The sequence below is a fragment of the Crinia signifera genome, chromosome 5, assembly GCF_055691185.1.
Source record: "Crinia signifera chromosome 5, ASM5569118v1, whole genome shotgun sequence".
In the NCBI taxonomy this organism is placed as follows: Eukaryota; Metazoa; Chordata; class Amphibia; order Anura; family Myobatrachidae; genus Crinia; species Crinia signifera.
Genome location: NC_139221.1, coordinates 271205113 through 271229556, shown reverse-complemented (window position 1 = coordinate 271229556; position 24444 = coordinate 271205113). Strand labels below are relative to the sequence as shown.

Sequence of the window (24444 nt, the reverse complement as noted above, 5' to 3'; positions counted from 1 at the left end):
TCTCCTTAGTATGCCCCGCTCAATCTCCATGCCTTTAGTGACAACTTTGTTGGCTCTGGATGATAAACTGGACCCTGATGCAGTAGGTCCTGCCTGTTGGGTAGGGACCAAGGTTCTTGAACTGCCATCTTCAGAACGTTGACGAACCAGGGCCTCCTCGGCCAGTAGGGTAATATTGCCACTACTTCCACTTGATCTTCTCTCAGTTTCTTTAAAACTCTCCCGATCATCGGAAAGGGAGGAAATATGTAGCCCAGCCTGAAGTTCCATTTCACTGAAAGGGAATCTATGGCTAGAGCCTGTGGATGAAAAGATTTTGAGAAAAAGTTGTTCACCTTTTTGTTCCGAAAATTGGCCATCATGTCTACTTCTGGGGTACCGAATATTTTCTCTATCTGGGAAAAAACCTCTGTGTTCAGCTCCCACTCTCCTGGAGATATCACCTCTCGACTTAGGAAATCTGCTAGTATATTCCTTTTGCCTGGGATATACACCACTGATAAGGATTCCAGATTGTCTTCTGCCCAGCTCAGTATCTTCCCTGACATATGCATGAGTTTGACACTTCTTGTGCCCCCTTGGTGATTTATATGAGACACTACAGTCACATTGTCCGACATTATTCTCAAATGTGAATGGCGAATGTCTTCTTTTAGGAGCTGTATGGACTCCCAAACCGCTTGCAATTCTCTCATGTTTGAGGAGTTCTTCGCTTCTTCTCTTGTCCAGGAGCCCTGTATGGACCTTCCTTCTATATGGGCGCCCCAACCAAACAGGCTGGCATCTGTGGTCAGTATCCGAAACGTTGGATCTTTTAGACTGGTATTCATTTTTTCTAAACCTTGTTGCCACCAATTTAGGTCTTGTTCTACTTCCTGATTCAGTAAGATCAGGTGATGATCGGCATAACCCTTCTTCTGTAATGGAATCAGGGACCACTGAAGTCTTCGCATTTTCCACTGTGCCCAAGGGATGATCCTGATACAGGACGCCATCATACCCAACATCTGGATAGCCATACTCAGAGGGCACCTCTTTTTCTGTAACATCACACTTGTTAGCTCTTGAATCTTCAGGCACCTTTCGGCTGATAGGGATATTAGAAACTGATCTGTGTCTATCATGGCCCCTAGAAACTGTATCCTTTGTGTCGGAGTAGTCTGGCTTTTTTCTGTGTTTATTACCCAACCTAAAAATTGTAGCAGATTTATCGTCTTCCTCACATTGTTCTCTGTTTCTATCAATGAGTCTCCTGCAATCAGTAGGTCGTCTAGGTAGGGCCATACCTGAATCCTTTGGAGCCTCAGAGCTGCAATTACTGTGACTAGCACCTTCGTAAAGACTCTCGGAGAAGTTTTCAGCCCAAATGGAAGACAGGTAAATTGAAAATGACGATTGGCCACCGAGAACCTTAGGAATTTTCTGTGTCTTGGATTTATTGGGACATGATAATACGCATCTTTTAAATCTATTGATGCAAGGTAGTCTCCCCTTCTGATTCCCATCACAATGGAACTTAGGGTCTCCATTTTGAACTTTATTTGTTTTATGTAGACATTCAGATCTCTGAGATCCAGGATAGTTCTGAACGTCCCATTTGGTTTCTTCACCAAGAATAGATTTGAGTAAAAGCCCTTTTCCTGTTCCCCTTTTGGGACCGCTTCTATGGCTTCTGTTTGTAGGAGTTGTTCTATTTTCAGAAATAGGGCTTTCTTTTCTTCGGATACGCTCGGTATCCTTGATTTTACAAATCTGTGATGGAGGGGTGTTGTCTCGAATTCGATACAGTAGCCCTGATGAATTATATTCAACACCCAAGTGTCCTTTATTATCTCTTCCCAACTTGCCACAAACCTCAGTAGTCTGGCGCCAATCATGTTTTCTTGATGATAGTCATAGTTTTCCTTTTTGGTTCCAATCCTTTTCAGGTTGGTATCGGCCACGAACGTTTTGACGAAATGACTGTCTAGAGGTATTCGTACTTCCTCTTTTGTAATACGTCTTCCCCGGTCGATATGTCTTTGCCTCTCTGTATGCTTGTCTTGTGGAGGCAGGAAAATTAAATCGATTCTTCTTCTCTTGGGGTAAGCGGACAGATTTCCCCCCTGAAATTCTCTGTATCATCGTATCAAGTTTGGAACCAAATAAGAACTTTTCTTCAAAGGGTAAGTTTGTTAGTTTATTCTTGGAATTAGCGTCAGCATTCCAGGGTTTTAGCCAAAGAGCCCTACGGCCTGTTACTCCTGCCGCCATAGCCTTTGCCGCAAAGGAAACCCCATCAAGAGAAGCTTCACATAGGAAGTCAATAGCTTTCTGTATAATATCAAGATTTCTGATAAGATACTGCTTAGATATCTTCTCCTCCACGTCTGTTTTTAGATTAGAGGTCCACAATCTAATCGCCCTGGCCACTGACGCCATCGCCACATTAGTCTTCATGGAACCCGCCGATGCTGAATGAACCTTGCGTAAGGAAGTTTCAATCTTTCTATCCATGGCATCTTTAAATGCCGCTGCATCCTCTACTGGAATAGTGGACTTAGAAATAATTTCGGCCACCGCTGCGTCTACCTTAGGTGTAGTGCACCAACCGAGAAATTCCTCATCTTTAAACGGGTACATTCTTTCTACCCTGTTTCCTAGGGTAAATCTTTTGTCCATGCTGACCCATTCTTTAAGTATCATATCTCTTATGACCTTGTTTACAGGCAGTGGCGGATTCAGGGGGGGGGCACCCGGGCACGTGCCCCCCTGTCATTTATTTTGTAGCTGAGGACCAGGGCTTTCCAACAAGCCCAGCCCCGTGTCTCTAGACCCCCGGTAACCGTAGATATCGCCTGGCAAACCTGTAACGTTTTTTCCCCATAGGATAATATGGGACCCGTCAATTCCGACCCCCACCCGGTTCCGACGTCTGCCAGTTCCCTCCCTGGAATCACAGAAGCTTGTGGTTGATTTCATTCAATTCCAAATCGCTGGGCCTTCAATATGATACCAGGCTGGTCCAAATCGGTCATTTGGTTCCAGAGATATTGCATGTAAACCGATTTTTTTATTTTGAGGGCAGATTACTCTGGAACCAAACGTTCCCATTTCACTGGACCAAAATTATTCAAAGCCCACTCAAAAGTTCTTCAATATAATACTTGTCTCATGTAAATGGTTCAGTTGGTTCCGAAGATATAGCCGGTTAAATGAGATAACTGGTTAAAGGGGGGAGGGGTGGTTTTTTCTCCCCCTCACACCAAAAAATGCAGGGACTTGGCTGGTGTAAAAGGGGCCAACCTGGGAATGCATTTTCTGGTGTGAAAGGGGTATTATTTCAAATAGCCGGGACCTGCAGTGCTCTGAATACAGCCAGGCTCTGCCACTGTCAGTGGCTATCACTTCTGCCTGGCGGCGGCTGTCCCCCATTTACCACGAGCATGTATTCCCCCTTGGCAATGAGCATGTAATCCCACATGGCAACGAGCATGGAACCTATGGCAATGAGCATGGAACCCTTGGCAATGAGCATGTAGAGAAGCAGCACTTATGTAGCATAATTTTTAATAGACATTATGGTGTTTGGCATAACACATACTTAACGTGTAATGGACATTATGGTGTAAATGTTTAATGTGCGCCTTTGGTGGACAATGTCCCTGTTTATGAAGTGTATTGTGAATTTTGGCTTAATCTGTGTGGCATTAAGTGAATTTTGGCTCAATCCATGTGGCATTATGAGAATTTTGGCTCAATGCGTGTGGCATTATGTGAATTTTTTCCCAATCCGTGTAGCATTATGTAAATTTTGGCTCAATCCATGTGGCATTATGTGAATTTTGACACAATCCATGTGGCATTATTTAAATTTTGGCTCAATCCATGTGGCATTATGTCAATTTTGGCTCATTCCATTTGGCATCATGTGCAAGGGGCAAGTATAATGGGGTCTAGTATTTTGTTGCATAATGTGTAGAAGTTGTATATGGTGTTGACACGCCCCCTGTTGAGTGGCCACACACCCTTTTCTGGAGCGCGCCTTTGGCGTGCGCACAACTACATCCTTCACTTTTGTCACCATGGTGGGCCTGCGTACTTTAAATGCCAGGGCCTATTTTTAATTCCATTCTCACCCTCTCCTGCCGCTCTCTTAGCATGTACACTGGCACCACTAACACCGCCCCTCCCCCACCCAAACCCTTTTTTATCATGGTGCCCCCCCTGTCATTTTATCCTGGATCCGCCCCTGTTTACAGGAAAGGTTCTTCCTCTTTTATCCCTGTCTTCATACAGTGGATCCTTAGTCTCAGAGGTAGATGCCACCTCCTTAAAGTTCATAGCCTTGTATATATGTTTTAACATGCTTTCTACCAGCTCCAAGTTAAATGTTCTGACTTCTTCTAGTTCGCCTGATTCCTCTGACGAACCCTTATCCTCACATTCGAATTCATCTGAGGAATCTTCCTCTGGTGTGAATTCAGCCTGTACCCTTGACCTCTTCACAGACTGGCTCTGGGTAAATTCATTTTTAGAAACAAAGTTCTCTTTCATCCAGGCCATTAACTCTTTAATGACCTCAGTGTGTTCTGGCTTTTTAGGCACCTTAGTTTGTGCCATTTCACACAATTCACATATTGCCTTCTTCTGTGCTGAAGCAAAAGTCTGATCACATGTCATGCATATGGATTCAATGAATTTCTTCTTTGCTGTTCTCTTCTTATGCACAGGAGAGACAGGCACACTAAAAAGACAGAAACTACACTCAATATCTAACTCAAAATAAAAACAAACTGATGCCCAAAACCAAAGGGCTTACCTCACTGGGGCATCATCTGGCTTCTGGGGAGAAGGCGCATCCATGATAGGAACAACAGCACTCAGTGTAGTACTCCACGCTGTAAACGGATTTGAATGCCACTGAAACCGCATTCTCCGGCTATTTAACCCCTGTATTGCCGCTCAAATCGCGTGTGCATTCAGGATAGCCGAGCGGAACCAATCTCTCCGTCCCGTGTAGTTAGGGGACTGATCTGTGAGACGCACCTCCGGCGTCTGTGTAACGGTACTTCCGCCCCTTCTGCCTTTAGAAGCTGTAGCGTGCAGCCGTGGCTTCCAGCGGGGCTGACGCTGCGGGGAGAACTCGCTTACATGTCCGGATGCCTGTTATATGGACTCCGTCCATACCTGAATCCTTCCAGTCTCCAAACCAGTGGCAGGGTATGTACGCGCAGGGAGACGAGTCAGATTGGCCTCCTGCACCATCTTCTCCCCGGGGAGCCACCCCATTAAGCTCCATGCTGCCGAGGTAACCCTGTTTAAACAAAAAATAACTGCCTACTCTGTCTACTCTAAAACGGAGACAGGAAAAAAGATACAACAGAGGTGAAGGAGGGGTCTATTATACCCAAGGTGGGCGGTCCCAAGAGAAATCAATCCTGTCTGCTCTAGTGGGGGAAGGGAATATCCCAATGTATGGCTGCTATGGGGATTGTAGAAGAAACTTTGTTTGCAAGTAGCTAGCAGAACGTATTGGATTTCTAATACCACCCCCCCTACCCCCCCCCCTGGCACCAATCAACACAAAAAGAATTGCCTAATTTGATGTGATTATTCCTATACACTTTGGGCCTTATCCGGATGTGAATGAAGTTGCTATCACTGCTGCTTACATAGAAACAGAAGCAATCATTCCAATGTGATAACACAGCAGCAGGCGTCCCACATGCATTACTGATCCGAGCTGTGTCCTAGGATGCAACATCGGATCAACGAAGACACTATCAGCCGGCTATGCGACTCATGGGGCTGGGCAAGTCCAAGCAAGAGGCCATCAAATCTTCATCCTGGCCTTGTCCCTCCTCAACAACGGCAGTGACACGCCTCCATTTAGAGAAACGGGGGCTGCTGCTGCCCTCTATCATCCCCCAATCAGTATCAGACTGTCAATCGCTGACAGCCTGATGCTTTAGTGTGTCCAATGTCACAGACTCATACTGCATATGCCTAGCAAGGGTGTGGCATAAAGTACCGATTAGCGGTACTTTACTGCAGGCATCGCACATCCATCACAACATGAATAATGTGTTTCATTGAAATTAAATGTATAATCAGTTTTAAGTTAGAATTTGATAATGATAACCATTGTGTAGATTTACTACTTGTTGTTTAAAAAAAAAAAAATTAGATTCAAGTTAAATGGTATAATTATAGTGTAAATGACACACACATTTATGTTTAAAATTTCAATATAAAAACAATATTGCTTCATTGGTCATTTTTGGTAGATATATTTGTCATATGAGGTGAAAAAAACACACTAAAGCCCCGTACACACGGGGGAGATATATTGCTGAGCAATATATTGCACAGTTTCTCCTTTTCATCAGCGACCAGAGATGGTCGCTGATGAAACAGAAACTGCCGGGGGAGCCTGGCAGTGAAAATCAGCTGGTCGCAGGAGCATGTTCCTGCGACCAGCGATCACTACAAGGGTAAAAACGGGAGCGCGCATCCGGCGATATATCGCCGGTGCACACTCCCATTGCGGGCAATATGGTCGCTTAGCGACCGTATTTCCCGCGATATTACACAAAATCGCCCCGAGTGTGTACGCACCATAAGGGTACTTTCTAAAAATTCAAGGTATAATTTGGGTGGTTACTGCAGAAGACGAATTCTGATATTAGATGGAACGTGAAAAGCCCAAAAAGGGTCAGAATTGGCTGAGCACAGGGGTGAGAAGAGCAGCCCTGAAGGGGTTAAATCAAAAGAAGCGGAAGATAAACAATATTCCCCCCAAAATATGTCATTTCATTCATTGCATGGTGCTGCAAATATGTGGGGAATATGATGACGATGAGAGACTTCAAATAAACAAACAGAGAGAATGTAGTAGAATATTCAAAACAAACCAGTATAGATACCAAGTTTCCACTTTATTGTGATTAATGTACAAGATGATCCAAACTAGAAACAGAATGGATACATTCAGGGGAATTCAATTATACCCCTTTTATACCGCAGCTATAACATGGTATATTGCCATTTTTAAGTGTTCTAGCTGCACTGTGAATTTACCGGGTACAAAAACCTGATATTTGAAAACTGGTTAAAAGAAGGATCCTACACGGTTCTGAGCCATTTCATTGTGCAGTGTGAAAGGCTCAGACCCAGTATTTACAACACATGACTCTACAAATGGAGGTGATAGGCTGTCTCCCTGCCTGATGACACAATCCTGAATCAGGAAACAAGAGAAATAGCATTGGAAGTAATGGAGAAGCACTGCTGGCATATTTCTACAATACAGAGCATAGTTATTGCATGGACTGATGAGGACGGGAGGGAGTTGCTTACAATAAAAGGGGGGGGGGGGGGTCAGACATTGCCAGGCAAATCACTGGCACTGTAAAGGATTCTCTAATACCCCTTTCACACTGCAGCTCTTAACCGGCATATTGACTTTTTTTTTAGCCTTTTAAACCGGTTAGAGCTGCAGTGTGAAAGCGCCAGTCTGCATTTATCGGTTACAAATAATCGGTACTTGCAAACAGGTAAAAAGCAGAGTCCTACATGGTTCAGAGCCTTTTTTTTGCAGTGTGAACGGCTCTGAACCGGTATATAGGACTCAGGCAGCAGTTAGCACTGAGCTGGCTCATTCACATGTGCATATGTAATGAGCGGCTCCTAGTGACCCGTGTACGTCCGCTGCCTACCACGCTGCCTGAATCCGCAGCCAGGTACCAGGGGAGGGAGGGGGTGTTACTAGGTGCTGGCTGTGTGTGAGTGTTGGGTGGGGGGGGGGGCTGCTGCTTTACCGACACCTGTGGCTGCCGCCTCCAGGTCACTCCTGAATCCGCTCTGCCTACTGCATGGTATATTACTGGCTAATTACCGGTTAATTATCGTGTACCTTTCACAACGGGTTCAATGTGAAAGGTACAAAAATGGTAATTAACCAGTAATATACCTCACACCTCCAGGGGCTGACCAGCCACGGGGATGACTGCTTTGGTCGGGGGAACTTGAATAAAAAGTTTCCCCTGGCTGTGGCATTACCCTGTTGGCTGTTTGGGCATGGTGCTGGTTGTCAAAATACGGGGGACCCCTACTTATTTTGTCCCCTGAATTTTGGTAATCAGGACCGGCCCTTGAGCCTGGTGCTGGTTTTAGAGATCCTGGAGATCCCCTAGGTTTTTTGACCTATGAATTTCTAAAACCAAAACCTGTTCTTTGAGCCTGGGGCTGGTTATGCTCAAGAGGGAGGTCCCTATGCTGTCTCCATACCCCCCCCCCCACACACACAAATCACACAAGTGCATTAATTTGCACATTTTCATGACTAAAATTCGCAGTTTCTCTCATCTCATCGCATTTTTCATGCCTCAATTCGCATTCCATTAAATAGTTTTTTTTTCTAAAAAAATTGTGATTTAAAAAAATGGGATTTTGTGCGATTTTAGAACATTACTAAAAATCTCATCCTATTAAATGTCACCCAATGGATCCATGGTATATACAAAGCATGAATTATACAGCCACCCCAAACTATCCACCAAGAAGAATACAGCTCTGCAGTGAAATGCGTTTGGTTAATTAGGATTATAACAATTCATTTCAGTTAATTTTAACACTACCTGTACAACATGATACCTACATAGTAACAAAGCACACCATAGGAAACACTGGGTCTGTGAGTTATAAAAGATGCATTACAACTACAATCAAGTTAGAGGAACGGTTCCCAAAAGCAGTCTTCAAGGCACCCTAATGGTCCAGGTTTTAAGGATATCCATGGCTGAGCACAGATGGTCAAATCAAACGTATTGCGTCACTAATTAAATCCCTAGTGCCTAAGCTTGGTGATTCTTAAAACCTGGACTGTTATGGACGGGTGCCTTGAGAACCTCTGAGTTACAGTGAACTAGAATTTGTATTACCCTGCTCCAGGGTAAATCAAGTAGGAGTTCAACAAAGTTCAAAATTCACCCCATATAACAACCAGGTCAAATTATATTAGTGTTCATTCTAGCACCCTGCACCTTTCAAAACCTGTGCAGTTGCTCTTCCCTGCCTGGGGCGCTGCTCTCTGCTGGAGATCTTCTAGCACAGATTTGGTCTGCATATAAGTGCTGAAATAAAGGGATCACAGCAGGGAGTGACAACCCAGGCAGGTAAGAGGAACTACCCTGGTTTTGGAAGATGCAGGGTGCTAGAGTGAGCACTACATATTTTTGTGTTGTTTTTCCCTCTCTAATCTAGTATATTAATTTGTTGTGCTTCAGGGACTTTTAGTCTCTGGAGACTTAAAAACATTTGAAAATATCACAGTTCAGCTCTTTGAACTGTATCAAGCAGTGCTGACACTCAGGGTGTATGGGAATGGTATGAGTCCCTATTACTTGACCCAATGGCACTTGTCACTGGCCAGTGAAGAGGTTCCTGGCTTCACACAATGGGCCTGATTCATGATCAATTGGTCCCTGCAGCAATCATGATTGTACGGCCCTGTCCTTGTGCAGGGCCGCTGTACGAACGCCTTCGGTAACTATCACAGTCGCTAAGGCATTCGTATGGGTAGGGGAGCAGGCGGGGGCATCTGGAGGGGAACGCCCAGCATTTCATGGGAGTCCCCATGGAAACGCTGAGAGTTCCCTTGGAACGCAGGCTGACGTCTTCGGCAGACACCAAAAGTCGTTTGTGACTTATTTCCGAAGGGGAGAGAAATCAAACATTGAATGATTTCTCTCCCCTTTGACTGCATGCGAGGAGATGTGTTATCGTACACCCCCTCACATGTTACCGAGGGCATTCAGCGGCGTAGGGGGCAAATGCTTGGTCGGGTGGCGTGAATACCCGCTGCTTAGTGAGTGGTGTTGAATCTCCCCAATAAGTAAAGGAATGCAGAAGTATTTGTGATAACCAGTGGAGGATTACAAGTGGCACTGGAAGGTGGCAGAAGAAATTGTTGAAGTGTTGTGACTGCCGAAAAGGATCATAATAGAATTAAGGTCCCCATACACTACTGCAAATTGTGTAAAAAATGGCATGTCAAATTCCAAGTCCGATGTGAGCCCTCCCGGGGAGCTCAAGGTAAATCCGGTCCCACTTACCATTAAGACAAGTCGGACTAATGTATGGGGACCATTAGAACCAACCAGAACCCACAATGTATGCAATATCACATCGGGATTACAATTGGTCTTCCCACTTACCTACCCTGCAGCCTAGAGTGGAGGTGACGTATCAGAAGTAACTGCCATCATTATCTGGGAGCACAAATTTAAGGCCCATACACACTTGAAGATTTTCATTTTAAAAGACTTTGCCAAAATCTTTGATAGATATATCTTTCACCAAAGTAGTGCGTACACACTGAACCATTTTCCCCAAAGAGCAAGAGATTTTCAGAAGGCGAAAGACTTTGCTGAAAATCTTTCATTATAAATGGGCTGGGTTTGAATTCCAAGGGTTCCGACGTGGTAGTCCTCATCGCATCACCTGCCAGCCTCCCCCCGAGCGATACCTCATGGAGCAACGCGGCGCCCGCATCACACCCCCTTCCCCAGTGAAGAAAGTGGGGGCGCTACCTGGCCATATTATATATATATATATATATATATATATATAATATATATATATATATATATATATATATATATATTATAATATAGAGATCCAGGTGGACCGGCACTCCTGTTGCACTAGAAGCTTTTATTATAATATATATATATATATATATATATATATATATATTTTAATATATATATATATATATATATATATATATATATATATATATATATATATATATATATATATATTATAATATATATATATATATGTATATATTATAATATATATATATATATATGTATATATTATAATATATATATATATATATATATATATAAATATATATATATATATATAATATTAATAATAATATTTGCTGCATTTAAATACATTGGTGGCAGTGGGTAGAAATATCTAAACATTGGTGGTTGAGCTGGGCAGACAGCACTTCTGTGCTGTCTGCTCCGTGTTGTGCAGGGAGGGGGCGGGGCCAGCCGGGTGTTTAACCTGGCCGGGAAGCAGCAGCAGCAGCAGCCGGGCGGCCAGAGGGAGAGCGCAGGGAGCCGTGAGTATGACAGGCGGTGGGGGGGGGGGGGGGGGGGGGCGGGGGGGCAGCGGGGCGGTCCGCCGGGCTGAAAGTGGTTAATCTTTCAGCCCGGCAGGCGTACACACATGGCGATGATGGATGAAAAACCATCCATCATCGCCTCATCTGCTGGTAAAACCAGCAGATGAACCACTTTCCTAGCGATGATGCGGGAGCGCGCATCATCGCTAGTGGGCAATCTCTGGGCCATACACACTAGGCGATTTTGAGCCGAAAATCGCTCAAAACGGCTGTTTTGAGCGATTTTCGGCTGAAAATCGTCAAGTGTGTATGGGCCTTAAGAATAAAAAATCCTCCTTACAATAGATATTTATTCCATATGTGCAGCCATTAGTTGCCATCTTCGGCTTTTATGTCAGATACATTGTTTTATACAAAGACAAATGTCACAAATTTGTAAACTTGCCTTTAGTTGTTGTGATGGTTCGCGCTGTGTATGGGCTGCCAGCTTTGTGTGCTGAGCTACAGCAGCGCAGCACTGCCCGACCAGGCATAGCTATGTCACCCTACACACATCGGCATGTGTGTCGGGCCTACAAAGGGCAGAGGAACTTTGAGAGGAGGGGGCATGTGTGCAGGTTTCAATTGGGGGCTTCAAACTCTATGGATATGTAGTAGACTCTGGCACTGAGCCAGAGTCTAACGTGTATGTGCAGGTCTCCAGGAACATGGCGCACAGCGCATTCTGCTATGCTAAAGCAGTGTGTGTTTTAAACTAGATGCGATGCTATCTAGTCCAAAAAGTATGTGCTGCAGTATGGCCCTTGTAATGAGGACCTTACTCAACTGAACTGTTCAGACAAGGGTGGGGGTCATTAATGATGCAGAGGGAGAGTGCTTTTATTCCTCCTTGTTAATACTGTAGCTCCTTTATTTTCTTGTTTGTACATATTTGAGTAATGTGACAGCTCGCGGGGTCAGTATTCAACTGACCCCCTGCACAAGCCATTTCCCCTCCCTAGGTTTTTAGAGCGAGGGGAAACGGCAAATGCGGACGCTAAAAGAGCAAGGCTCGCGGCTAAATGCAGCGGCCTCCCTGCATTAGCCGCAAGCCTCACTGTTTGGGGAAATGCACGCTGTCCCCGGCACATTGAATAGGGTGAGCAGCCAGCGTGGGAGTTAAACGGCGATCCCCGCCGTTTAACCCCCTCGATGGACGCTTTGCATACAACCCATTGACATTCGATTTTGACTATATAGTCAAAATTGAATCAGGATCGCATATGAATTGTATGGAGAGAGAACATGTTTTTAAGCTTTCTATCCCAATTCCATGCAAATGCGCGCTCCCGTTTTACTGAAATCGAAAAGCCAAATAGAGAGTGCAGCAATGACTATATAGTGCAAATTGAATGTATATACCGTATATACTCGAGTATAAGCCGAGTTTTTCTGCCCATTTTTTGGGGCAGAAAACCCCCTCCTCGGCTTATACTCGAGTCAAGTGGAAAATCGGCGGAGCCGGCAGAACACTAGCTCCGGGCGCAGACATATCACAAAGCGCCGGAGCTGTGCACTGCTGCCGCCGGCTCCCCTGCCTTATGCGCCCGCTCTAACCACTCAGCCTTACCCTACCTTACCCGCCCGTTCTCCCGCCGGCGCCGCGCTGCAGCAGGACAGAGCAGGGGCCGGACACACGCAGGAGTGTCAGAGGTTGACACTTCCTGCCTGGTGCTCTGCTCCCTCTGCTCCGTCCTGCGTCTAAAGTACCGGTACTCTGTGAATAAAGGTACCGTACCAACATTAAATGATAAATACATTCCGGTGTGTGTGTGTGTGTGGGGGGGGGGGGGGCAGTGAGGGGGCTCTGGGTACCATATATGCTGTAATAAATTACCTTTATGTGTACTGTGCATGTCTGTGTGTGTGTATGTGTGTGTATGTAATGTATACTGTGCATGTTTGTGCGTGTATGTATACTGTGCATGTCTGTGTGTGTATGTATACTGTGCATGTGTGTGTATGTATACTGTGCATGTGTGTATACTGTGCATGTGTATGTATACTGTGCAAGTGTGTGTATGTCTGTGTCAACTGTGTGTATACCATTTGTGTGTTTTTGTCAGTATTGTTTGTATACATTGTGAGTTCTTCGCTGTTTGTATGTATACTACCGGTAATACCGTATGTGTGTGTGTGTGTGTCAGACCAGTAACCGCTGTGTTTCCTACCCCCGGCTTATACTCGAGTCAATAAGTTTTCCCAGATTTTTGGGGCAAAATTAGGGGCCTCGGCTTATATTCGGGTCGGCTTATACTCGAGTATATACGGTAGTATGAATTGTATGTAAATAGTACACAGTTAGCAAAGATTGCATAACAAAAATCGAATTTTAAGTTGAATATCAAAGGAATCTCTCACCGTGTGTACACACCATAAGTCTTCTTATAAACTGTATTGAATTGCTAGGTTGGTGGACCAGGGTTATTAGGTGTGTTATTTTCACACCGCACCTCGACCTGGAAATTACCCAGGTTATTTTTGTGATCTGAAAGGGTTAATAAATACAAGTTACAGTGAGCGTGGGAACAATTTTATAGAGATCAGTGGAAGTACAAAATAGTAGGAGTATTATTACTAAAGCACAGGTTTATATTAGTGGAGAAACCATTCAAATTCTTCTTATGTACCTAGAACCTTCTATGTTACCCATTTCGGACATACGGCTTTTTCACATGAACGCACATCATCCCGAGACTAGCGTTTGTCCGAGAGGGTCTACCTGGGATTTCACTCCCGGATCCTAAGCACCTACAATCGACAAGGGTCACTAAAATCCTGGGTTCGAACCCAGGATTGAAATCCCGGGTAGTTAGTCTGAAAAAGTATAACATGTCCAAACTATGGCCTTCCAGCTGTTGTGAAACTACAAGTCCCATCATGCCTTGCCACAGTTTTGCTATTAGGGAATGCTAACACTATGGCAAGGCATGCTGGGATGTGTAGTTTCAAAAAAGCTGGAGGACCACAGTTTGGACATGCCTGGGGTACAAGATGATAGCTAGAATCTGACTGGTTGCTATGGGCAACATCTCTGCTTCTTAAAATCTGCAGTTTAGTAACCATACCCCATAGTGTCTTGTAATAAGTCATTGATCTCCTTGCAACATGTAAGATGACTGCTTGGAAAGAATTGCACTTATTAGTAAGGGTGCCGGACGGCTCACCGACAGTCGGGATTCCGACGTCGGAATCCTGACTGCTCCCTCGTGGGGGTCCACGACCGCCATAGAGGGAGAACAAAATAGGCACCGTGCCCACAAGGGGCTTCATTGCGCTCCCAGTCATTAGGTTGACACCGTTGGGTCGACAGGTGGGAAGGTCGACAGGGTTCTAGGTCGACATGGGACAAGGTCGACATGGGTTTTGTTCACTGTTTTTTTACCCGAATGTCGACAGTCACAGTTGGAAGTCAACCGCAGCCCCTCGCATCGCTCGCAATGCTTCGGGCACACTATTTTATTCTCCCACCATGCCCTAATGGATGATAGGACATGAAATACCGCTTGTCGGCACATGTCGGCTAAAAAAAAAAACAGTGAAAAAAAACCATGTCGACATTGTCCCAAGTCGACCTTTCTACCTGTCGACCTAAGTGCTGTCGACAAATACAACTGTATCCCTCTGTGACACACTTTGCATAATCACATAGTAAGTGAACACAATACAAGGTGTTACTACTACAGCCCTAACCCAATGACCAGGAACTAATTGTATGTTTTTATAGACCATTCAGTCTCGGTCTACTGTGGGATCACAACTCCTAGATATACTTTGGCTTTAATGGCACGCTGACTTGTGGCTCCACACATACAGTATAAAACCCCAGGGACTCCCTTTTTCTATAAGAGCCCCACGAGTGGGGATGGGTTAGAAATTATACGCTGCTATTCGCTGCTTCTACCCCCTACTCACTTGTTGACACTGTGCGCATCCCAAAACTCAAGTTACTCGAGACAGCAGTGACACCACCACTGCAGCGCGCGCACTCCCGTGTCTTCATGCGTGCGCCGCCGCAGGTGGGCGCGCACGCAGAGATCAGCCAGAGCACCACTTTCGCTAAGCCATACCCCCCAACAGCAAGCCGCGTGCGCCACCCTCCCTAGCCAGTACCCACAATGCACGGCGCGGTGCTCGTAGGGTGGGGGAGGAGGGTCGAAGGAGGCGGAGCCGTCGGTGGCGGCGGCCATGTTGTGATGTTTTGTTGATCGTTCTCCCTCCCCCCGAGCCCGACCGGCCTGGTGCCCTGACTGCGGGAGGGAGACTTCGCGCTGAGGTCGGAGCTGCTTGCTTACCGGGTCCCCGTGGAAAGGCCGGAGCAGCATGGCTGCCATGTTAGGAGGTATCCGCACTAATTCGTTCTGCGGCGAAGGCCCAGTTCTTTTAGGCCGCATTCCCCTGCTATTATTGTACTATACTGCTGCAGCTTGACAGTCATGTAATGTGTAGCTGCTCCTTGTGTGCCGATCACTTATAACGTCATGTACATCTGTATATGTATCCTGATTGAATGCGTGAGATAGTGGCAGTCACTTCTGGTGTGTGTGTTTGTGTGTGTATGTAATATATATAATATAGTCCCATTGACAGTAGTAGTCACTTCTGGTGTGTATGTGTGCAATATATATAATATAGTCCCATTGTCAGCTGCAAATAACAGCTGTAGCCTAAAGCTTTGCCCATGAGCCTGCAATTTGTTCCCAAAGCTCTAGGGCTAGCAGTGTTCTGTGGGGCTCAGTATCAGAACGTCAGGCGTCATATGCAGATCAATGACCACACACACACACACTACATTCCAGGAAACTGTTTTTTCTTTAATTGTTTTAAATGATCTGTGACCACTAAAAGTAAAATCCTAGTTTACGTGATCCAGATACCTGGAGAATATCAATTCGCCATATTTTGTCTACAAGCTACAGTATGTAGCTTTGTATAAATATACCTGTATTTTACCATAGAGCGCTCCAACATTCTCACTATCTTTTAATGGGCCAGATGCACCATGCTGAAAACAGTGATAAAATGATTAGTGGTAAACAACCAGCTCCTAACTATGATTTTTCAAACCCAGCCTATAACATCAGTTAGAAGCGGATTGGCAGTTCACATACAATCAGTCGACATTGTATCTAAATTGGGTGTTTTGAGGCCAAATCGTTCTGGTGTTTACCCTACATTACTTTTTAAAGCTTGGTGCATCTGGCCCAATGTGTTATACGCGCACATCTGTTGGTCTATCTCGTATGGTGGTAGTAGTGTTTCACTCTTCATAACGGCTTTGAAACTATCTGACTCCTGTTTTCCATGCTAATTGCTTTCACTATGGCACAATGTACACAAGCAGTGTTTATTTGACATTCTTTTCAACCATATGTGATCTCAGTTTTGCAAATGAATTTTTTTTCCTATGTAGCAATGTATGATGCATATACCATGACTTTAAAGTTCTCAGGGGAAGATTTATTAAAAGGGGCATTTCGTTCCTTAAATATCAAGGGCTGCTTTACCACGGTATTGTGATGAAGCGCTTCCTTTTATCGGCTGATTGTGTCATACCTGCTGCATCTGATATGGGAGTGCGTTAACTTAAGGTGCCCATACACTATGAGATTTTGGGCCCATTTCACCTGATTTCTGCACTTTGGGCCGAAATATCGGGTGAAATCGTCCCAAAATCGCATGTGTGTGACATTTGATCTGATGGTTAGGACAGGCTGCACATAACGTTATGTCCGACCTTGGGCGCTGGTGCTGGAACAGCAGGGTGGGCAGCGGGTGCTGAGCGCTAGTGGGTGTTGAGCAAGCAAGGCAGGCAGCGGCGGGTATTAGAATTTTAAAATAACTTGTCAAATGACTAGATGGCCTCTGAATGGATGAGAGCTCTCTCTCTCTCAGCCAATCAGAGGCTGGCCAGTCATTTGACAGGTTATTTTCTAATTATAATACCAGCCGCTGCCTGTCCTGCATACGATTTATTACATGTAAAAAATGGCACATTAAGTGCTAAATGGTATGTGAGCCTCCTGGTAAACTGTCGGTGGCTCACAGGAGAATTGGGTCCGACTTATCTTTAGGACAAGTTGGCCGAATGTATGGGGGCCTTCTAATGTTCTGCGCTGCTTGCTGGTCTTCAGCGTCTTCAAGTCAAAACAGCGCATGCGCCGGGTGATGTTCACATGGGATTTCGGGAAATGGACGGCGCTGTATACCCGGCGCATGCGCTGATTTAATTTGAAGACACTGAAGACCAGCAAGCGGTGTGGAACATTAGAAGGCTGGAGACCCGCAGTGCCAGAAAAAGCTGGCGATCAGGGACAGGGCCGGGTTAAGGAACAAAGTACCGCAGCGCCTAATGATACATCAGGTAAGAGCCAGTAGTGCCACCCGTTTAACATCCACATCATCGGTGTCATACATCAGGGGAAGCGATATCCCCTGCCATAACGTATGGGGATTGTACATGTTCCCCTGATCGATGGATGATAAAAATACCCCTCAATTCCAGTCCTCAATTATATCCACAGGTCATGTTCATTGGTTTCTTTAATCATCCACATGCGAGTTTATTTTGGCAAGTCAGTAATTATTCCACTTCCACAGACAGAAATCCACAATTACCTGTTGGGAAATGTTAAGGCCTGTGAACCAGTTTTAGGTCAACTACTTCGGTCTCTGCATATGTCAGTGACATTATTCTATTCTGAGTTAGTTCAGGAGATTGAAGCATCACAAGCTATTTATATTGTGGGTATTGATACCATGTTTTTAGAGTGAATACAAAAATATTAGTTTATAGATTATACCTAATCCCCCTATAATTGCACCCTTCCCTTATCTTACTCCTTTTTTTTGTGCTTTTTGATTAGTAATGCTAAGTACTACCTCCTTTTACACTGGTTATTGCCGAGTCAGACCTCAGTGGTTTATACCCCTTTTAACGCTGCCAAATATGTCACGGTTTATTGCACATGAACAGGATATTGGGCCTTATTCTAGTTCACTCTTTCTGACAAAATCCTTCTTAGATGGACAAAACCATCTGCACTGCAGGTGGGGCAGATATTACTTGTGCAGGGAGAATTAGATATGGGTGGGGTTTTACTTCAAAGTGAGATCTATATTGCAGTGTAAAAATAAAACAGTCAGTATTTTCCATGCACAGAAACAAAATAACTCACCCAACTCTAATTCTCTCTGCACATTTTACATCTGCCCCCCCGCAGTGCACATTGTTTTGACCATCTAAGAAGGATTTTGTCAGAGTGAACTAGAATAACCCCCATTGTGTATTGTAAACTCACCAAGTTGAAATTCCCCAGGTCAAGTGACCAGGCATTTCAATCAGGGTAGCGAATATCATTGAACACTGGGCCGTATTCTGGTTCACACGCAGCGGTGCGAAGTTTGCAGCGCTGCGTGTGATTTTTAGCCCGCCTGCAATTTGCATTGCCTCCCATTCCCCTTCGCACGGCGAATTCGCATGCATGACTGTGAATGGATGTATTTGTATAAACATCCATTCGCAGCCTAGGGTGCGAGGACCACATCATTCGATGGTGATGTCGGTGGCCTCGGCCTGCCACCCTTTGGAGACATCAGTGGCCCAGGTCCGCCTATTTGTGCAGCCCTACCCAGTTCATAGAAGGAACACTAATTTCCCAGGTTTGGCCCAGATTGGAACAATTTTCCAAATCCCGGGCCGGACCTGGGACCGTGGTAAACCCCCCCCCCCCCCCCCAAAAAAAAAATCCCCGGTTCAGTGACCCTGGAATCCAACCCAGAATATTTTCATGGTTGTTGGCAATGTAATGGGTAACTTAGTTCACCTGGCCCAGGTCAGGTTTACGGCATGGAGTTTTTTTCGTTGCTTGGAAATATCATCTATAAGCGCCAGCAGTAGAGTTCCTGCTACATGCTCATGCTGATGCAGTGTATAATATTAACCCAGATCTTTGCCACTCTGCGCAAAAGGTTTGAACCAGATTGGTATCTGAGTAGTTCTGCCAGGTTAAGCCAAGGCCAGTTAAGTCATCAAAATAAGATGGCAATCTGTGAAATGAATGATTTATAAATGAAACCCCTGCATTACCTCATTTCTGCAAGGTTATTGATCTTGCCTCTTTCTGACCTATTTACTATAGTCAACCTTGCAGGGACATTTTCAACAACTCAATCGAAATGCTATTGTACCATCTGTTATAGTTTTGAATGGCTCCGCTTTATCAGCTCCTGTCAGGATTTTGACTTTGCTGCAGTTTTCCCAGTGGAATTGCTGTGCAATGGCTACTCTAAAATTAAGATTAAAGTCTAAATCTGATTTCCCACCAGAACAGATCTTCAAGACAGAAGGGACCTAATTAGGAAGCGTCATTGAGCCACAATTCAATTCACGTGTTAGAAGTTGGTAACCGAAATCTTGATATTGGTTACTGGTGTAGATTGTTTGACTTACAGAATTGAAATAACATCTACACACAATGTTGACTGTTAATGTATTGACTGTTGTATTGATCCAACTTTTATAACTCAATGGGCAGAATTCAATTGTCTCCCTGCCTGCCTGCTGCTATTTAATTGTTTTTTGCCCACAGGTGCTAAAGTGCTAAACAATTGAATAACGATGCAATACTTGCTATAATATCTAAAATAAAATGTGTTTTTATCTTGCATCACCCTGGAAGTAGTACAGATGTTTAAGTATGACCTCTTCTTTAGACCACCCTGTTTATTTTACCCAAGTTGCACCCTTTGACTAGTGTATCTAAAATGAATACAACTTCCCACACCAGCTCCATATTATTAGCAATAAACTTTTTTAAACAGTCCTTTAGAAGTGCTATGAACTTTGGAGTAATGGACACCTGAAACATGTATCCTGTGATGAGCCTTAAGGGCCCCTTGTGAGATTGTCAGATTTGACCCAATTCAGGTGGATTGGGTCAATTTATCTGACAAAATCTGATGTGCCTGTCTGACAAAATCTTATGTGCCTGATGTGTAGGACCCAATGCACATTCCCGTGCCATTGGGTATAACCAAGAGATTGCAAGAGATTGATCCTCCTGCACATAGGATAAATATTGAGTCAATCAGGTCCAACTTGTTGGACAAGTGTAAAAGGGGGCCTTTATGCTTGGTACACACAAAGATTTATTTGTCCAATCTGTCTGGTGGGAACAAAAATCTGTAAATATATGGGAGAAAATGACAATCAATCAATTTCTTCCAAACACTACAAAATTGTTACATTTTTTTGGTGTAATTTGATGAATCAAACGACTTTAACCAATTTATATGGATTACTGTTGTTTGTTTTTCCGGCATTTGGTGCAAATATTTGAATCTCATTTGCTCCCATATATTGCCAGTTTGGTACTTGTTTCCTAGCACGGCGCCCATCGCATCGTATACCATAAGCCATACAATGGTATGCGATGTCAGCCGATGTTATACAATTTTAAATTGTATACCATCGCATTGTATGCCATATACAATGGTATACGATTTAAAATTGTATAAGCACCCCAATAGGTTTTTTCAATGTTAAATGGTCCCCCTATAAGATTATTAATTGTATAAGCTCCGCAATGGGTGCTTACAATGTTAAATGCACCCCCACGCCACTCCCACTATCAACGCCAACCCAAAGCGTGGAGAGCCCGCGAGCGGCGGCGGTACGCGTCCTCCGACCTTTTCATAACACCACCATCCACGTCGGCGTGGAGTTGATTTTAGGTAGTGTGGCGAGCGCAGCGAGGCGAGTGGACGCGGAATACATGTAAAGTAATACGCTGCGCTCGCCACGCTTCGGGCTCGGTGGCTCGCTGCGCTCGCCACACTATATAAAATCAACTCCACGCCGACGTGGATAGTGGGGGTATGAAAAGGTCGGAGGAGGCGTACCGCCGCCACTCGCTGGCTCGCTGCGCTCGCCACGCTTCGGGTTGGCATTTATAGTGGGGGTGGATTGGGGGTGCATTTAACATTGTAAGCACCCCGTTAGGGTGCTTATACAATTAAAAATCATATAGGGGGGCCATTTAACTTTGAAAAAACCCATTAGGGTGCTTATACAATTTAAAATCGCATCGCATGCGGGTATATGGCATGTGATGTGATACAATGCATATGATGCCATACGACTGAATATCATGGGTGCCGTACTAGGAAACAAGTTCCGCCAGTTTTTTGTTCCCACCAGACAGATAAATCTGTAGGTGTGTTCACAGAATTAGAAAGCAAATGTATTGGAATGTATTTGAATTTCTCAACTGAGTTTTGTTCAATGGGGGGATTTCAATTGTTAGTGAGCAGGCAGCCAGCAGATTGTGCCCAACCTAGCTATTCAATTCTTGCTCCTTTCTGGAAAGATCAGCTACCAGCATCAGCGTTTCAGCTCGCAACCATTTAGTGGTGTTTAGTTGCTAAGTATTGACATGGCAATTCATTTTCAGACAAAATCAAGTAGTTTTTGCTTTTAAAACTAATTACCTCTTTTATACCCCTTTCACACAGAAAAGCAAATTACTGGGTCAAACGTTTCTACATGGTAATTTGTTGTTCAACATTTGTCCTTTTCTTGTGTGAAATGGTCGACGTTGCTCACTGGACGATCTGCACCTAGTCATAACCGTCAGGCAACGAAGTTAGCATCGAATTGGCCATGGGGTGATAAAAAAACTGTTTATGGAAGATTTTAACTTTTTGGGGGGGGGGGGGGGGGGGAAGCTATTCATTGGTTCATCTCTGAATCAGGCTCATTAACAGATAATTAACCATTTCAATAAATTTGTATCGTCCATGTCAAAAAATGTTCAGTCGCCTGATTCAGTAACACCACAAAGGGGATTATAGAACTAAGGGCCTTATTTTGGTTCATTCTTTCTGACAAAATCCTTCTTAGATGGGCAAAACCATGTGCACTGCAGGTGGGGCAGGTGTTACTTGTGCAGAGAGAATTAGATTTGGGTGGGGTTTTACTTCAAAGTGAGATCTATATTGCAGTGTAAAAATAAAGCAGCCAGTATTTACCCTGCACAAAAACAAAATTACTCACCCAAATCTAATTCTCTCTGCACATGTTACATCTGCCCCCCCTGCAGTGCACATGGTTTTGTCCATCTAAGAATGATTTTGTCAGAAAGAATGAACCAAAATAAGGCCCTAAATGCTGAAGTCTACTAGACAAATAAGACATGTTAAGTATGAGGATAGGTTTATAGATGAGTTTGAGGTCGATGCAAGGATTACAAAGCGTGATAGATATTGCCAGTCAGTTTATGCATATTACAGAGCTAGTAATTCTATCTAAAATAAACTATGCAAAACTAGTAAAAACAGAAGGATTAGAAAAACAAGGAAGCTAAGGTTCAAAATTTAAAGGCAGAAAATTGGATATGTAAGCAAATCTCAAAGGAAGCCAGAATAAATAAGTTGTTCAGTCAGTCCATTAGGGCCAATTCATATGTTTGTGCACCCGATCTCCTGTATTAAGTGAAGATCGATGGCACTATTACATTTTTCGTTTATATTGCACATTGGCCATTGGTGCATTGCCATACATTCTGTTTTGCCCAGGTGGAACAAATTGCATGTGCTTATAATTTAGACATTAAAAAGGCTATAAAGCATGGGTCTTCAACCTATGGCCCTCCAGATGTTGTGAAACTACATGTTCCACATGCATTGCCACATTTTTTCCTATAAGAGCATGCCAAAACTGTCAGGGCATGCTGGGAAATGTAGTTTCACAACATCTGGAGGGCCACAGGTTGAAGACCTGTGCTATAAAGCAACCTTTTATTAGTAAGTGGACTTGATTCAAATGATTATGCACCAGCAGCCACTAGAGGGTACCCAATGGAACAGTTCTTGCAGGACATGGGATGGGTGCTCAATCTGCCCAAGTCTCATTTGATTCCCTCACAGAGATTGCTGTTCCTGGGCATAATCCTTTACACCCATTTACATCGGGTATTCCTCCCAGAGTCCAAAGAAAGGGACATCCGTCAGTTGGTTTTACTGTAACTGCAGGCATCAAGGCCCACAATTTGGCAAGGGGTAAAGCTCCTCGGCAAAATGGTGGTTACTTTCGAGACGCTTCAGTTTGCCAGGTTTCATTCCAGAACCTTTCAATGGAACATCCTTTCCTGTTGGTCAGGGAATGTGAAATCCATGAAACAAGAACAATTACTTGTCTCTCAGGAGACAAGGGAGTCCGTAGTCTGGTGGACGGACATGGAGACGTTACAGCTGGGGCGGTCACTCCGCTCTTGGGACCGGGTGGTAATAATGACCGACACCAGTTGGGGTTGGGGGACAGTTGCCCTTCACCTTCGGTTGCAGGGCCTGTGGTCCAAACAGGAAATCAGACTTCCAATAAATATATTGGAACTTCGAGCGGTTTGGAAGACTCTCCAACAGGCGGAGGATTGTCTGAAGGGCCTCCCGATCAGAGTGCAGTCGGACAACACCACGGCAGTGGCTTACCTGAAACACCAGGGCGGGACTCGCAGCAGGATGGCGATGCAGGAAGTCTTGCGGATTTTCAGCTGGGCAGAAATCAACATTCCTGTTCTGTCTGCTGTTTTCATTCTGGGGATCCGGAATGTAGAGGCGGATTTCCTCAGCAGAGAGGAGCTGCTGGAGGGGGAATGGTCATTACATACTGAGGTACTCAAGGAGATTGTGAGTCGCTGGGGGCTCCCGGAAGTGGATTTAATGGCATTCAGGAACAATTGTCAGGTTCTGAAATTTTGTTCCAGGACCAGGGACCCAACCTCTTGGGCGGTGGATGCCATGACGGTTCCTTGGCACTTTCACATGGTCTACATTTTTCCTCCGTTCCCGATGATACCGCGGGTACTGAGCAGGGTGAATTCTCAGCAAATGCAGGCTATTCTGATTGCACCAGACTGGCCCAAGAGGTCATGGTATTCGGACATTGAGATTGTCAGCGGAATCTTGGCCCCTTTTTTCTTCGTCAGGACATTCTAAGGCAAGGACCATTTCTGCACCTGGACCTAGCTCGGCTCAGTTTGACGGCCTGGCTTATAAGACCTCCTTACTAAAGAAGAAAGGATTGTCTGATGCAGTTATTCAAACTATGCTTAGGGCTCGTAAGCCAGTGTCTGCTGCAAATTATCATCGAGTCTGGAAGATTTACATCAGGTGGTATAAGCGTCAGAAGGTGTCCAGATTGTTGGATTTCCTTCAGGATGGTTTCTCAACAGGTTTGGGATTACAGTCTCTAAAGGGACAGCTTTCTGCTCTGTCTA

At 44.6% G+C, this 24444-nt stretch overlaps 2 protein-coding genes across 15 annotated transcripts in view; one reads left to right on the top strand and one right to left on the bottom strand.

The window, feature by feature from the left end:
* Window positions 1-15219, bottom strand: part of CNPY1 (canopy FGF signaling regulator 1) — a 140484-nt gene extending 125265 nt beyond the window's left edge. For 3 of the 7 annotated variants that reach the window (XM_083189027.1, XM_083189023.1, XM_083189022.1), the window contains exons 1-2: window positions 15083-15219; window positions 13529-13655 (exon numbers count right to left, since the gene is read on the bottom strand). In XM_083189027.1, the coding sequence (XP_083045153.1) occupies window positions 13529-13544 (16 nt within the window). In that variant the 5' untranslated portion in view covers window positions 13545-13655; window positions 15083-15219. Of the gene's footprint in view, window positions 1-13528; window positions 13656-15082 lie in introns of those variants that run through there. The other 4 variants (XM_083189024.1, XM_083189021.1, XM_083189026.1 and 1 more) reach the window with 3 other exon arrangements.
* Window positions 15220-15232: 13 nt separating this feature from the next.
* Window positions 15233-24444, top strand: part of RBM33 (RNA binding motif protein 33) — a 112230-nt gene continuing 103018 nt past the window's right edge. For 4 of the 8 annotated variants that reach the window (XM_083189013.1, XM_083189012.1, XM_083189015.1 and 1 more), the window contains exon 1: window positions 15234-15509. In XM_083189013.1, coding sequence (XP_083045139.1) covers window positions 15491-15509 — 19 coding nt within the window. In that variant the 5' untranslated portion in view covers window positions 15234-15490. Of the gene's footprint in view, window positions 15510-24444 lie in introns of all 8 variants that reach the window. The other 4 variants (XM_083189019.1, XM_083189017.1, XM_083189020.1 and 1 more) reach the window with 2 other exon arrangements.